Source organism: Thalassophryne amazonica, chromosome 23 (assembly GCF_902500255.1).
Source record: "Thalassophryne amazonica chromosome 23, fThaAma1.1, whole genome shotgun sequence".
In the NCBI taxonomy this organism is placed as follows: domain Eukaryota; kingdom Metazoa; phylum Chordata; class Actinopteri; order Batrachoidiformes; family Batrachoididae; genus Thalassophryne; species Thalassophryne amazonica.
Genome location: NC_047125.1, coordinates 22,316,125 through 22,331,493, shown reverse-complemented (window position 1 = coordinate 22,331,493; position 15,369 = coordinate 22,316,125). Strand labels below are relative to the sequence as shown.

At 45.9% G+C, this 15,369-nt stretch overlaps 1 protein-coding gene across 1 annotated transcript in view; it reads right to left on the bottom strand.

The window, feature by feature from the left end:
- Window positions 1-1,487: 1,487 nt before the first annotated feature.
- Window positions 1,488-15,369, bottom strand: part of rpgrip1 (RPGR interacting protein 1) — a 31,783-nt gene continuing 17,901 nt past the window's right edge. Inside the window, exons 23-30 of the mRNA XM_034165050.1 lie at window positions 14,763-14,875; window positions 8,012-8,078; window positions 7,825-7,882; window positions 4,145-4,230; window positions 3,855-4,044; window positions 3,689-3,773; window positions 2,324-2,451; window positions 1,488-1,955 (exon numbers count right to left, since the gene is read on the bottom strand). Of these exons, the coding sequence (XP_034020941.1) occupies window positions 1,762-1,955; window positions 2,324-2,451; window positions 3,689-3,773; window positions 3,855-4,044; window positions 4,145-4,230; window positions 7,825-7,882; window positions 8,012-8,078; window positions 14,763-14,875 (921 nt within the window). The 3' untranslated portion in view covers window positions 1,488-1,761. The remainder of the gene's footprint in view (window positions 1,956-2,323; window positions 2,452-3,688; window positions 3,774-3,854; window positions 4,045-4,144; window positions 4,231-7,824; window positions 7,883-8,011; window positions 8,079-14,762; window positions 14,876-15,369) is intronic.

Genomic DNA, 15,369 nt, shown 5'->3' with positions numbered 1-15,369 from the left:
AAAATCATTTCAAACCTTTAAATGCCATTTTTATGAGATGTTTGGTGAGATATGCATCGTTTTGAACAGAGTATCAATACTTCATTTGTTTTTAAATAAACCCCCAGAAACACCACTCGTTTTTGTTTTTTTGTTTTGTTTTTTACATATTTGTTCCCAAAACCACAGTAAAAATGGAAGGAATGATACACTGATTCATAGATTTTTTTTTTTTTCCTTTCTTTTCATATTTGTATTAAAGACTTACAGCAAAAATGTGTAAATAGTGGCCACCCGTTAACTATGCTCACTACCTGGAAAATAAACCGTGCACATGCATGTTTCTGTCGTATCAATGACACTTGAGATAAAACACTTCAGTGTCGGCCATTGCACAGCTGCATCATAGAGACACTGAAACACGTGGCTTATACTACAACTCATACCACCATTTTCTTTTCAGGAAGTAGCATTTTTGAGTCGAAGTTGGTATCCAATCTTTTTGGATGGAATAAACTCTGCCGAATCCTGGAAAATGGATACCAATCTCAAAAAAAAAAAAAAAAGAAAAAAAAAGAATTGGAAAAACTTACTTAGGAATGTATCCTAAATTGGCAAAATTTCATAGTATTTTAGTGTTTCAGCTACTGCCCTTTGCTAATGATGTTGTCCTGCATGTGCAATCTGATCTTATACTGCTCTCAGTTAATGTTTCCACATATCAAGTTTATCATGTTTAAGAAAAGCAAAAGCAGCAGGACATGATTGATGTTTGTTTAGTACATAAAAATCTGTGTTCTCTCAGCAACGAACATGCATGTTGTTATTATGTGGATGCTGAATATTTGTCTTTAAATCTTATTTTGATCAAATTTGTCTTTTGGTCTAATGTTCATTTATGTGTTGGTCATAATTTTAGAAACATAATCTGGACATCAGATTACATGCACCGTTTGTTAGTAGTTTGTTCCTCATAAGAGGTATTTCATGACAACTGTCAAATATATAAATTACAAACATTCGTTATAACTTCTTAATTAAATGGCATACAACATGTAGACGTGACAAATTAAGATGTTCATTGTGTATACTCAACATTTTAAGAGTAATAGGATTTTTGTCATGATGTTATTCAGGAAACTACAGAGAAATGTTGAATGCTTTACCTAAAACATGTCGTTTATCTACCGTATATGTTTCTTGTCCATTGAGAAGCTAAAAATTAAACTGTTAGTTTGGTATCCTATTTTTCCATAAACTGAACCATTTGAACAAGTTAAAAACAATACTGATATACTTCTACTCAAAAATGTTGGTTAACCTTTTATGAAGCCACTTTTCATGACTTCTGTTTAGACTATATAACGTGGCGATCATGTGGTACAAGATTTACTGTGAACAGAAACTTGACATTTCAACATTTCAACCATACTATTCGGGTGCAGGTCCCGTCTTTTGCAGTAAAGGTCTAAACTGTAATCCAACAGTTCCATCCTGTTCTGTAGTCAACAATGGTCCTATACTGACCCTAAGCATGGGGGAAAGATCCATCTCTTCCCATGGGAGGAAGGGAGCCGAGCATTAAGATCTAAATACCCTGTGGGACATGTTGGGTATTGAGGGGAAGTGTGAACCCTGTATCCTTGAGGGGATGGTACCAAACTGGGAGGTGGCTACTGACAGAGTCAGCAATCATTATGAGTACAATATTTAGATCCATTATGCATGTTCAAAAAATATGTGAAATAAATAACTTTAAACCATAATATATTATTTCATTCATTAGAAGTCATCCTCATAATCTATCGCTTGTATGTCGTCTTTCTTCTCATCTTGCTCCTCTTCCTCCAGCTTGTCCTCCTTCCTGGTTTGGGTTTTCTTGTGAAACTCTCTGTATATCCCCGTCAGAGCTCGCGCTGCCTCAAGAGACACTTTCAGATTTCCAATCACATTCTTCTCTTCGTCCACACTTACAACTGGAAGAGACACCACACACACAGTCGGAAACAATTCAATTGTACTCATGTACAAACGATCATTTCATGACCATATGGTGCATCCAGAAAGTATTACCAGTGCTGCATTTTTTCCACATTTTTTATGTTACAGTCTTATTCCAAAATGGATGAAACTCATTTTTCCCCTCAAAATTCTACTCACAATGCCCCATAATGACAATGTGAAAAAAGTTGTTTTTTTAGATTTTGCAAATTTATTTTAAAAAAATTTCACATTGTCATTATGGGGTGTTAGGGTTAGGGTTAGAAAACTGACACACAGAGACAGACTTCACAAATAAAATGTGTTCCACAAACTATTGCACAGTCTAACGTGCAACACCTACCGTCAATTTGTCGCTCGATGACATCATTTCCTGTAAGAAGTAGCTCCTGCAGGTTGAGGAACGCTTGACCGACATCCACGCACTCCTCGTCATCGTCCATTGGCTCACTGACGACTGTGAACTTCAACCTGTCGCACATGCAAGACTTAAATTGTATGGTAATGCTATTGCTCTTAATCTCTTAAGCCCCATTTACAAGATACTATTGTGTGCCATCATGTAAAATGGGTCATCTCCCTCAGATTAAATATGTTACATTAAAATCATTCTAAGTCGAACTCCCCCAAACACGCAGTTTAAGATTCCATAGAGAAATCCTTATCTGGACTTCAATATCTAGAGGTGTGCGCAATACCCTGACCTACGCTCTGTGTGATGCCCACATAGATGGGACAGCATCACAAGAGTTACTAAACTCCACAGTACATTTTTAGCAGGTGTGAGGAAATATGGCCAGATATGTAGATGTTTGTTTATTTTTTGTCGATATAGCATAAAATGTGCTCGTAATATCTGTTTGTCTTTATTTGGGATTTGAATACGAGACTTCTCACTCAACTGGAAAATGCTCGACCAGGCGAGCCAAATGGGAATCCCAACTAGCCAAGCTTGTAGGAACACATTATAATCTGGATTTCACCTTGCTACGTAAGCATCTCTGGTAAACTATGGAGCTATGGCACAATGATACTTGTTGGTAAATAACTGATTTAGCAAACTTACTGGGTGTTTATATATATATATATATATATATATATATATATATATATATATGTGTGTGTGTGTGTGTGTTTATTTGAAATGCATATTAATGAACATAGTTACATGTAAATATGCCACACTATAGCAAGATGCTAATTTCCATCCGTAGTCCCAGTAACATAGAAACAGACTAGACCACACAACATACCAAAATAAATTAATCATGACAGAAAAACAATTAAAACAGAATACACATACAAATATCTACAACTCAAAGTAACAATAATTGATAGATAATAAGTAGCCGACAGGTGGAGGAACCAAAACTGTATTGAACAATGAACCATATTGAACAATGAGGGTGTTAAATCAACAGCAGACGTGTACAGTAGTACCACCACCAGTGGGTAAATTGTCACCAAAAGCACCAGAAATATATATTAAGTAATTATAAAATAGAAGAATGTGTTAACAGTCGCACCGTGAAATTTTAAGTCGTACCTATATTAACTTGCGGAAAATTTGTACAAAGAAAACCTCTTTAATGTGGATGAAATTATTAAAATTTTTGAAGTTAGTGTGGTGGTCCAACTCTGCTGGCTAAAATAGCTAATTGCTGTTGAATATCTGCACATAATGCAGAAATGGCAGAAATGACAGTACCTGCCCTGGTTGGGATCGGTGCCCTCTAACATGGTGTAAAGATAATGTCTGAGAGGAGCCGAGTGGGAACTATCGACATAGATCACTAACAGAGAGGGGGAGAGAATTTCAAATCAGCATTCAAGTGTGAAGTCTGTGTACAATCATGAAGCTGGTCTGTTCTCACCTCGTGTGAAGTTGTAATAAATCTGCTCCCCCTTGGCAGGTTTGCGCAGGGACATGGGCGTTTCTGTCGTTTCCATCGGCACGCCCAGCAGCCGATATTCTACAAAGACACGCTGCACTGACTCGTCAAGCGCCACCCGTGAGGATGGTTCAAACGTCAATGACAGGATTTCGACTGTCAGCTTGTCTCCCTGAAACACAAATTAGATCATCAAAGTGAAAACGGATTCACGATGGGAACATTATAACAGCGCAGTGTTGTTAACATTCACAGATTTTTTTATTTTTTACCTTTCTTGTTTTTGGCTTTGGAGGAATTACGACAATATCGCTTTGCGAGGAGCTGGACTCTAAAACATCACTGCCATCTGCTGCCGCTAAATAGATAAGTAAATAAATAGGAATTCCATTTATAAAAACACAGGTTTTGATTTAATTCAAAATTGCTTTGTTGAACCCAAAATGAAATGAAAATGAAAATGAAAATCTTGCAACACTGTAGAACAACAAAATATTTAACACAAGATATGTTATTATACTCAACAAAAATATAAACGCAACACTTAGTTTTGCTCCCATTATGTATGAGATGAACTCAAAGATCTAAAACTTTTTCCACATACGCAATATCACCATTTCCCTCAAATATTATTCACAAACCAGACTAAATCTGTGATAGTGAGCACTTCTCCTTTGCTGAGATAATCCATCCCACCTCACAGGTGTGCCATACCAAGATGCTGATTAGACACCATGATTAGTGCACAGGTGTGACTTAGACTGCCCACAATAAAAGGCCACTCTGAAAGGTGCAGTTTTGTTTTATTGGGGGGGGATACCAGTCAGTATCTGGTGTGACCACCATTTGCCTCATGCAGTGCAACACATCTCCTTCGCATAGAGTTGATCAGGTTGTCAATTGTGGCCTGTGGAATGTTGGTCCACTCCTCTTCAATGGCTGTGCGAAGTTGCTGGATATTGGCAGGAACTGGTACACGCTGTCGTATACGCCGGTCCAGAGCTTCCCAAACATGCTCAATGGGTGACATGTCCGGTGAGTATGCCGGCCATGCAAGAACTGGGACATTTTCAGCTTCCAAGAATTGTGTACAATTGTGTTTTTCTTTCAAAAATTCTTGAAAGGGTAGTTGTAAAACAGCTAACTGATCATCTGCAGAGGAATGGTCTATTTGAAGAGTTTCAGTCAGGTTTTAGAATTCATCATAGTACAGAAACAGCATTAGTGAAGGTTACAAATGATCTTCTTATGGCCTCAGACAGTGGACTCATCTCTGTGCTTGTTCTGTTAGACCTCAGTGCTGCTTTTGATACTGTTGACCATAAAATTTTATTACAGAGATTAGAGCATGCCATAGGTATTAAAGGCACTGCGCTGCGGTGGTTTGAATCATATTTATCTAATAGATTACAATTTGTTCATGTAAATGGGGAATCTTCTTCACAGACTAAGGTTAATTATGGAGTTCCACAAGGTTCTGTGCTAGGACCAATTTTATTCACTTTATACATGCTTCCCTTAGGCAGTATTATTAGACGGCATTGCTTAAATTTTCATTGTTACGCAGATGATACCCAGCTTTATCTATCCATGAAGCCAGAGGACACACACCAATTAGCTAAACTGCAGGATTGTCTTACAGACATAAAGACATGGATGACCTCTAATTTCCTGCTTTTAAACTCAGATAAAACTGAAGTTATTGTACTTGGCCCCACAAATCTTAGAAACATGGTGTCTAACCAGATCCTTACTCTGGATGGCATTACCCTGACCTCTAGTAATACTGTGAGAAATCTTGGAGTCATTTTTGATCAGGATATGTCATTCAAAGCGCATATTAAACAAATATGTAGGACTGCTTTTTTGCATTTACGCAATATCTCTAAAATTAGAAAGGTCTTGTCTCAGAGTGATGCTGAAAAACTAATTCATGCATTTATTTCCTCTAGGCTGGACTATTGTAATTCATTATTATCAGGTTGTCCTAAAAGTTCCCTGAAAAGCCTTCAGTTAATTCAAAACGCTGTAGCTAGAGTACTAACGGGGACTAGAAGGAGAGAGCATATCTCACCCATATTGGCCTCTCTTCACTGGCTTCCTGTTAATTCTAGAATAGAATTTAAAATTCTTCTTCTTACTTATAAGGTTTTGAATAATCAGGTCACATCTTATCTTAGGGACCTCATAGTACCATATCACCCCAATAGAGCGCTTCGCTCTCAGACTGCAGGCTTACTTGTAGTTCCTAGGGTTTGTAAGAGTAGAATGGGAGGCAGAGCCTTCAGCTTTCAGGCTCCTCTCCTGTGGAACCAGCTCCCAATTCAGATCAGGGAGACAGACACCCTCTCTACTTTTAAGATTAGGCTTAAAACTTTCCTTTTTGCTAAAGCTTATAGTTAGGGCTGGATCAGGTGACCCTGAACCATCCCTTAGTTATGCTGCTATAGACTTAGACTGCTGGGGGGTTCCCATGATGCACTGAGTGTTTCTTTCTCTTTTTGCTCTGTATGCACCACTCTGCATTTAATCATTAGTGATTGATCTCTGCTCCCCTCCACAGCATGTCTTTTTCCTGGTTCTCTCCCTCAGCCCCAACCAGTCCCAGCAGAAGACTGCCCCTCCCTGAGCCTGGTTCTGCTGGAGGTTTCTTCCTGTTAAAAGGGAGTTTTTCCTTCCCACTGTCGCCAAGTGCTTGCTCACAGGGGGTCGTTTTGACCGTTGGGGTTTTTACGTAATTATTGTATGGCCTTGCCTTACAATATAAAGCGCCTTGGGGCAACTGTTTGTTGTGATTTGGTGCTATATAAATAAAATTGATTGATTGATCGATTGATCCTTGCAACATGGGGCCGTGCATTATCCTGCTGCAACATGAGGTGATGTTCTTGGATGTTGGCACAACAATGGGCCTCAGGATCTCGTCACGGTATCTCTGTGCATTCAAAATGCCATCAATAAAATGCACCTGTGTTCTTCGTCCATAACAGACGCCTGCCCATACCATAACCCCACCGCCACCATGGGCCACTCGATCCACAACATTGACATCAGAAAACCTCTCACCCACACAACGCCACACACACTGCCATCTGCCCTGAACAGTGTGAACCAGGATTCATCCGTGAAGAGAACACCTCTCCAACGTGCCAAACGCCAGCGAATGTGAGCATTTGCCCACTCAAGTCGGTTACGACGACGAACTGGAGTCAGGTCGAGACCCCAATGAGGACGACGAGCATGCAGATGAGCTTCCCTGAGACGGTTTCTGACAGTTTGTGCAGAAATTCTTTGGTTATGCAAACCGATTGTTTCAGCAGCTGTCCGAGTGGCTGGTCTCAGACGATCTTGGAGGTGAACATGCTGGATGTGGAGGTCCTGGGCTGGTGTGGTTACGCGTGGTCTGCGGTTGTGAGGCTGGTTGGATGTACTGCCAAATTCTCTGAAACGCCTTTGGAGACGGCTTATGGTAGAGAAATGAACATTCAATACACGAGCAACAGCTCTGGTTGACATTCCTGCTGTCAGCATGCCAATTGCACGCTCCCTCAAATCTTGCGACATCTGTAGCATTGTGCTGTGTGATAAAACTGCACTTTTCAGAGTGGCCTTTTATTGTGGGCAGTCTAAGGCACATCTGTGCACTAATCATGGTGTCTAATCAGCATCTTGATATGGCACACCTGTGAGGTGGGATGGATTATCTCAGCAAAGGAGAAGTGCTCACTATCACAGATTTAGACTGGTTTGTGAACAATATTTGAGGGAAATGGTGATATTGTGTATGTGGAAAAAGTTTTAGATCTTTGAGTTCATCTCATACAAAATGGGAGCAAAACCAAAAGTGTTGCGTTTATATTTTTGTTGAGTGTATGTGATCAAGATACAGCAAAATTCACTGATACTTGAAATTATTTTGATGACCTGAATGTTGACGTTACTGAATAATTACCATCTTTTATCATCTCTTCCTCTCCATCCATCGACATTTGATCTTCAGAAAGAAGGACCTGAGATAAACAAACAAAAAGATTTAAGGCTTTCCAAAACACTACATCACTAATTCATTGTAATTGTATTATAATTTGTTGTTTATAAAAATGCAAAATGAATAAAATGGATATTAAATGAATGCCGACCTGAGGCTTGGAGTCACTGACAGAGCTTCTTGTATCAGGTGATTGGCAGACAGATCTTTCTGAAGAACTAAATAAGAAAATAACTGTTGACTACATTCACATTACTTAGAATTTTGTATGTAAATGTCAGATTAAGACGAAATTAAGCTATCACAAAAGTGATGAAGCAGCCAAGTAATAGTTGATGTGTTTTCTGGTGACCATCCGTCAAAGTGGATTAGCATGTAGCCGGTGAAGACGTTTGTGAGTAAATAGCTCATTTGTATTCACTGGGTGAGGTGACTACCCAGTTAGTCTTGTAATTTTAAAGTACACATTTTTGTATGATTAGCAACTGAGGCACCAAGCTAGCGCCTCTCATTTCAATAAAATCTTAATTTAAAATGCGCCCACAGCATTAATCAAATACTGAAAGCAGTAAACAAAGATGTTTGGAAATGAGAAGAAAAAAATCAAAAATTCCTAATTTGCTCACAAATTGTAATTGGACTTAAATGCATCTAAATCATTGTTTAGAATCCAAAATGTGAGCCAATCCTCATAAACACCTTTAAAAATCATGATAAATTATGAGATCACTTAAATGGACCAGGAACTACAGAAGAACCAGAGTCAAACCTGATTTCCTATCTGTGACATCTTACTGTATGGAGTGTTGTGTGGGCCGCTGAAGAGGAGGTACTGCTGGCCCACCACCACAAGATGGCGCCCTGCTTGAAGTGCGGGCTTCAAGCACGAGAGGGCGTCGGAGCGACCGGGAGTGACAGCTGTCACTCATCATCCGTACCAGCTGTCACTCATCCACTACTCAACACCAGCACCATAAAGGCTGGACTGCAACTCCACCTCCCTGCCGAGAAATCCGCTACCTTGGAGGTAATCGTTCTCTGCGGTAATTATCTGAGTGTTTGAACACTGTTCTGTGTGCAGCCGTTTTTCCTGTGGATACAGTCTGAAGCTGGGTTGGTGGATTGTGTGAGCGCGACGTCTTCGCCTCTCACTCCTTCCAGGGAAGTGACTGACAGGAGCTGCACGGGTGATTCTGTATTGGAGGTGGAGGTTCTCCCTCCCTACTGAACACAGTCTGTGGGATTACTGAGTGTGCGTACTCAAACTCACCTGTGCTGTTTCTGTTCTCTGCCAGCAGTACCAGGTCTGACAGCTGGAGACGGTGACCACCTGGGGACCCAGGACTTGGCGGCTCCGGTGTTCTTCAGGTCCGTTGGCGGTGAGGGCCGTGTGGGATCCGGCTCGGTTCTGGACGGGCGTCTCCTATCCTCAAGCCTGCCCACACGTCACCCAACGTGTAATTGACTATAGGCCCAAAGTGATTGTTGTCTGTATTCCGTTGTGCACAATTTACAACATTAAATTGTTACTGTTTGGCTTATCCATTGCCCGTTCTTTTACGCCCCTTGTTGCGGGTCCGTGTTCCTACACTTTCACAACAGGATTTCTCGGCCAGCGTCATGGATCCCGAGGGGCGTCAACCATCGCTTGAACGGCCAATGGAAGAGCGAGGTGCACAGGCGCCAGCAGGAGCCGTGTTAGGTGAGCTGCAGCACTTTTACTGCTCGGTTGGACTTAGTTACCGAGCAGAGCATTATTCTCAATCGAAGGATGGAGGCTCTCACCGCCCAGGTGGAAGCGCATGCTCAGGGCGCTGCTGCAGCACCTCCTCCTGCTGACCGAATGCCAGAGACAGACATTCCACTTGTCGTTCAACGAACCCCCCCACCTTCCCCTGAAGCATACATAAGCCCTCCGGAGCCGTACGGAGGCTGTGTGGAGACGTGCGCGGACTTCTTGGTGCAGTGCTCGCTCGTCTTTTCACAGCGTCCCGTCATGTACGCGTCAGACGCTAGCTGGGTGGTTACGTTATAAATTTGCTTCGAGGAGAGGCACACGCCTGGGCTACGGTGCTCTGGGAGCAGAATTCACGGCTCCTAACGATTTACACTGAGTTTGTGAGGGAGTTCCGACAGGTGTTCGACCACCCTCATAGAGGCGAGACCACTTCAAGCGTGCTGCTGTCGATAAGACAGGGGTGTCGAAGCGCAGCGAAGTATGCAGTCGACTTCCGCATCGCGGCAGCGCGAGCCGGCTGGAATGCTGTTGCGCTCCGCGCCGCCTTTGTAAACGGACTGTCGCTGGTCCTTAAGGAGCACCTGGTGGCGAAGGACGAGCCGCGGGATTTAGATGGGCTTATCGACCTGGTTATACGGTTAGACAACCGATTAACAGCACACCGACGGGAGCGAGACGAAGGGCGTGTTCAGGCACAAGCCGTCCCTCTTCCTCCCGGGTCCGAAAGGGAGCCGACTTCCCCACGCTCCACAGCCAGGGCTCTCCACGTGACGACAGCTCCCCCTGCTGACGTTGCTATGGAGACGAGCAGGGCCAAAAAGCGATCAGATCAGAGAAAAAGGAGGCTGATCCGTGGAGAGTGTTTTCTCTGCAGCTCAACCGAGCACACACAGAGAGAATGCCCCAAACGGTCAAAACAGCAGCACTCGTCCTTAGAGACTGGGCTAAGGGTGGGTCACAATACCCACGCGGGGAGACCCCGAAAATCGGCACGTATCCCAGTCACGATCCTGAGTGGGGATCTAACCCTTCACGCCCCAGCACTGGTGGACACGGGGTCGGAGGGGAATCTGCTGGATAGCAGATGGGCAAAGGAGGTTGGGCTCCCTCTAGTGGCCTTACCATCACCATTGTCGGTGCGGGCACTAGATGGCACCCTTCTTCCACTAATCACACACCAGACACAGCCCGTGACTTTGGTTGTATCTGGGAATCACAGGGAGGAGATTGTATTTTATGTAACACCTTCTACCTCCCGAGTGATTTTGGGTTTTCCATGGGTGTTAAAACACAATCCCCGGATTGACTGGCCGTCTGGGGTTGTGGTTCAGTGGAGCGAAACCTGCCACCGGGAGTGTTTAGGATCCTTGGTTCCACCCGGTGTGACAGCTAAGGAGGAGGTTTTAGTCCCCCCCAATCTGGCGGCGGTGCCAGCTGAGTACCATGACCTTGCTGACGTCTTCAGCAAGGATCTGGCACTCACGCTGCCCCCACACCGTCCGTACGATTGTGCCATTGATTTGATACTGGGCGCTGAGTACCCGTCCAGCAGGCTGTACAACCTCTCACGTCCGGAACGCGAATCAATGGAGACCTACATGCGGGACTCGTTAGCTGCTGGGTTGATCCGGAACTCCACCTCACCGATGGGTGCTGGTTTCTTTTTTGTGGGCAAGGAGGACAGCGGACTCCATCCATGCATTGATTACAGAGGGCTGAACGAGATCACGGTTCGCAACCGATACCCGTTACCTCTGTTGGATTCAGTGTTCACGCCCTTGCATGGAGCCCAAATTTTCACAAAATTGGATCTTAGGAATGCTTATCACCTGGTTCGGATCCGGGAGGGAGACGAGTGGAAGACGGCATTTAACACCCCGTTAGGTCACTTTGAGTACCTGGTCATGCCGTTCAGCCTCACCAACGCGCCCGCAACGTTCCAAGCGTTGGTTAATGACGTCTTGCGGAACTTCCTGCATCGGTTTGTCTTTGTATATCTAGACAATATACTCATCTTTTCTCCGGATCCTGAGACCCATGTCAAGCATGTACGTCAGGTCCTACAGCGGTTGTTGGAGAACCGGCTGTTTGTGAAGGGCGAGAAGTGCGAGTTCCACCGCACTTCTTTGTCCTTCCTGGGGTTCATAATCTCCTCCAACTCCGTCGCCCCTGATCCGGCCAAGGTTGCGGCGGTGAGAGATTGGCCCCAACCAACAAACCGTAGGAAACTGCAACAGTTCCTCGGTTTTGCAAATTTCTACCGGAGGTTCATCAAGGGCTACAGTCAGGTAGTTAGCCCCCTGACAGCCCTGACCTCCACAAAAGTCCCCTTCACCTGGTCGGATTGGTGCGAAGCCGCGTTTACGGAGTTGAAACGCCGGTTCTCGACTGTACCGGTTCTGGTGCAGCCCGATCCCAATCGCCAGTTTGTAGTTGAAGTGGACGCCTCTGACTCAGGGACAGGAGCCGTGCTATCCCAGAGCGGGGAGTCCGACAAGGTTCTCCATCCATGTGCCTACTTTTCCCGCAGGTTGACCCCGGCTGAAAGGAACTATGACGTCAGCAATAGGGAACTTCTTGCGGTGAAGGAGGCTCTGGAGGAGTGGAGACACCTGTTGGAGGGAGCATCGGTACCATTTACAGTATTCACGGACCATCGGAACCTGGAGTACATTCGGACCACCAGGCGTCTGAACCCCAGGCAAGCCCGCTGGTCGCTGTTCTTCGGGCGTTTTGACTTCCGGATCACCTACCGCCCCGGTACGAAAAACCAACGATCTGACGCCCTGTCCTGGGTGCATGAAGAGGAGGTCAAGACCGAGCTGTCAGACCCGACGGAAACCATCATCCCCGAGTCCACTGTCGTGGCCACCCTCACCTGGGACGTGGGGAAGACCGTCCGGGAGGCCCTGACACGGAGCCCGGACCCGGGGACAGGTCCGAAGGACAAAATGTACGTCCCACCAGAGGCCAGGGCTGCGGTCCTAGACTTCTGTCACAGTTCCAAGCTCTCCTGTCATCCAGGGGTGCGAAGGACCGTGGCAGTGGTCCGGCAGCGCTTCTGGTGGGCATCTCTGGAAGCCGACATCCAGGAATATGTCCAGGCCTGCACCACCTGTGCCAGGGGCAAAGCTGACCACCACAAGGCCTCCTCCAGCCTCTGCCCGTGCCTCATCGCCCCTGGTCTCACATCGGCCTGGACTTTGTCACGGGCCTCCCGCCGTCCCAGGGCATGACTACCATCCTCACGATAGTGGACCGGTTCTCCAAGGTGGCCCACTTCGTGGCCCTCCCGAAGCTCCCGACGGCCCAGGAGACTGCAGACCTCCTGGTTCACCATGTCGTGCGTCTGCATGGGATTCCATCGGACATTGTCTCGGATCGTGGTCCTCAGTTCTCCTCCCAGGTCTGGAGGAGTTTCTGCAGGGAACTGGGGGCCACCGTAAGTCTCTCATCTGTGTACCACCCCCAGACGAACGGGCAGGCAGAGCGGACGAACTAGGAACTGGAGCAGGCCCTCCGCTGCGTGACCTCCGCGCACCCGACGGCCTGGAGTGACCATCTTGCCTGGATCGAGTACGCTCATAATAGCCAAGTTTCATCTGCCACCGGCCTCTCCCCGTTTGAGGTGTGTTTGGGGTACCAGCCCCCATTATTTCCGCTAGTGGAGGGAGAGGTCGGGGTGCCCTCGGTCCAGGCCCATCTGAGGAAGTGCCATCGGGTGTGGCGTACTGCCCGCTCTGCCCTGCTCAGAGCCCGGACGAGGGCTAAGACCCATGCAGACCGCCGGCATTCCCCGGCCCCTGCATACCAGCCCGGGCAGGAGGTTTGGCTATCCACAAAGGACATCCCCCTGCAGGTGGAATCCCAGAAGCTAAAGGACAGGTACATAGGACCTTTTACCATACTCAAAGTCCTCAGTCCGGCCGCAGTGAAGCTGAAGCTCCCAGCTTCACTGCGGATACACCCCGTTTTTCATGTGTCAAGACTCAAGCCCTGCCATACCTCACCACTGTGTGCCCCTGGACCGGCGCCGCCTCCTGCCCGGATCATCGACGGGGAGCCCGCGTGGACAGTACGCCGGCTCCTGGACGTCCGTCGAAAGGGCCGGGGGTTCCAGTATCTGGTGGACTGGGAGGGTTATGGACCCGAAGAGCGCTCCTGGGTGAAGAGGAGCTTCATCCTGGACCCGGCCCTCCTGGCCAACTTCTACACCCGTCACCCGGACAAGCCTGGTCGGGCGCCAGGAGGCGCCCGTTGAGGGGGGGGTCCTGTTGTGTGGGCCGCTGAAGAGGAGGTACTGCTGGCCCACCACCACAAGATGGCGCCCTGCTTGAAGTGCGGGCTTCAAGCACGAGAGGGCGTCGGAGCGACCGGGAGTGACAGCTGTCACTCATCATCCGTACCAGCTGTCACTCATCCACTACTCAACACCAGCACCATAAAGGCCGGACTGCAACTCCACCTCCCCGCCGAGAAATCCGCTACCTTGGAGGTAATCGTTCTCTGCGGTAATTATCTGAGTGTTTGAACATTGTTCTGTGTGCAGCCGTTTTTCCTGTGGATACAGTCTGAAGCTGGATTGGTGGATTGTGTGAGCGCGACGTCTTCGCCTCTCACTCCTTCCAGGGAAGTGACTGACAGGAGCTGCACGGGTGATTCTGTACTGGAGGTGGAGGTTCTCCCTCCCTACTGAACACAGACTGTGGGTTTACTGAGTGTGCGTACTCACACTCACCTGTGCTGTTTCTGTTCTCTGCCAGCAGTACCAGGTCTGACAGCTGGAGAAGGTGACCACCTGGGGACCCAGGACTTGGCGGCTCCGGTGTTCTTCAGGTCTGTTGGCGGTGAGGGCCGTGTGGGATCCGGCTCGGTTCTGGACGGGCGTCTCCTATCCTCAAGCCTGCCCACACGTCACCCAACGTGTAATTGACTATAGGCCCAAAGTGATTGCTGTCTGTATTCCGTTGTGCACAATTTACAACATTAAATTGTTACTGTTTGGCTTATCCATTGCCCGTTCTTTTACGCCCCCTGTTGTGGGTCCGTGTTCCTACACTTTCACAACATGGAGATCCTTTCCTTGATTCACTTTATTAATAAACAGCAACTTACTCGCTCTCAGGCGGGCCAGACAGTTTACTCAGTCTTAGTTCAGGTTTCATGTTTTTTTCCGGCCCGATGATGGTCAGGCGACCTCTTGTGGGCTCTTCTTGAGGTATTTAGCTCCGCCTGGACATCCTGGGAGCTTTTCTGTTTGACAGGTGGAGGCCGAGGCTGTAAATAGATCAAATATAATATAAAATGGACCTTGTGATTGGGGGAAAAACATTTATCTGTGAATATATTACTTTGAATTACATAAAACTGCAGTTTAGCTTTAGCCTTCTTCTTGACCAATTTGGTTCCTCTTGGTTCATTTAGCAATTTCTATGTTAAAATCATGAATAAGTGTTACATTTTTGAACAACTGGTATTTAAAAAAAAAAACTGTACCCTTTAACACATACATCAAGATTCTGCAAACTGATATTTGCAACTAACTCAGTAAAATTGACACACGTTGGTAATACATGGCTTTTTTGAGATACCTGAGTCACCTGCTTCCTTTTACTTTCCTTAGACTGATAAAGAGACAACTTAATAATTTGTTTCAATTGGTAATACCTCAATTAATTAAGTTCTTTGAAATTAAGTTAGCAAGTTAGAGTTGATCTAACTTACAAACTTAAGTTCTTTGAAATTAAGTTAGTTTTAAAGTACTTAATTCA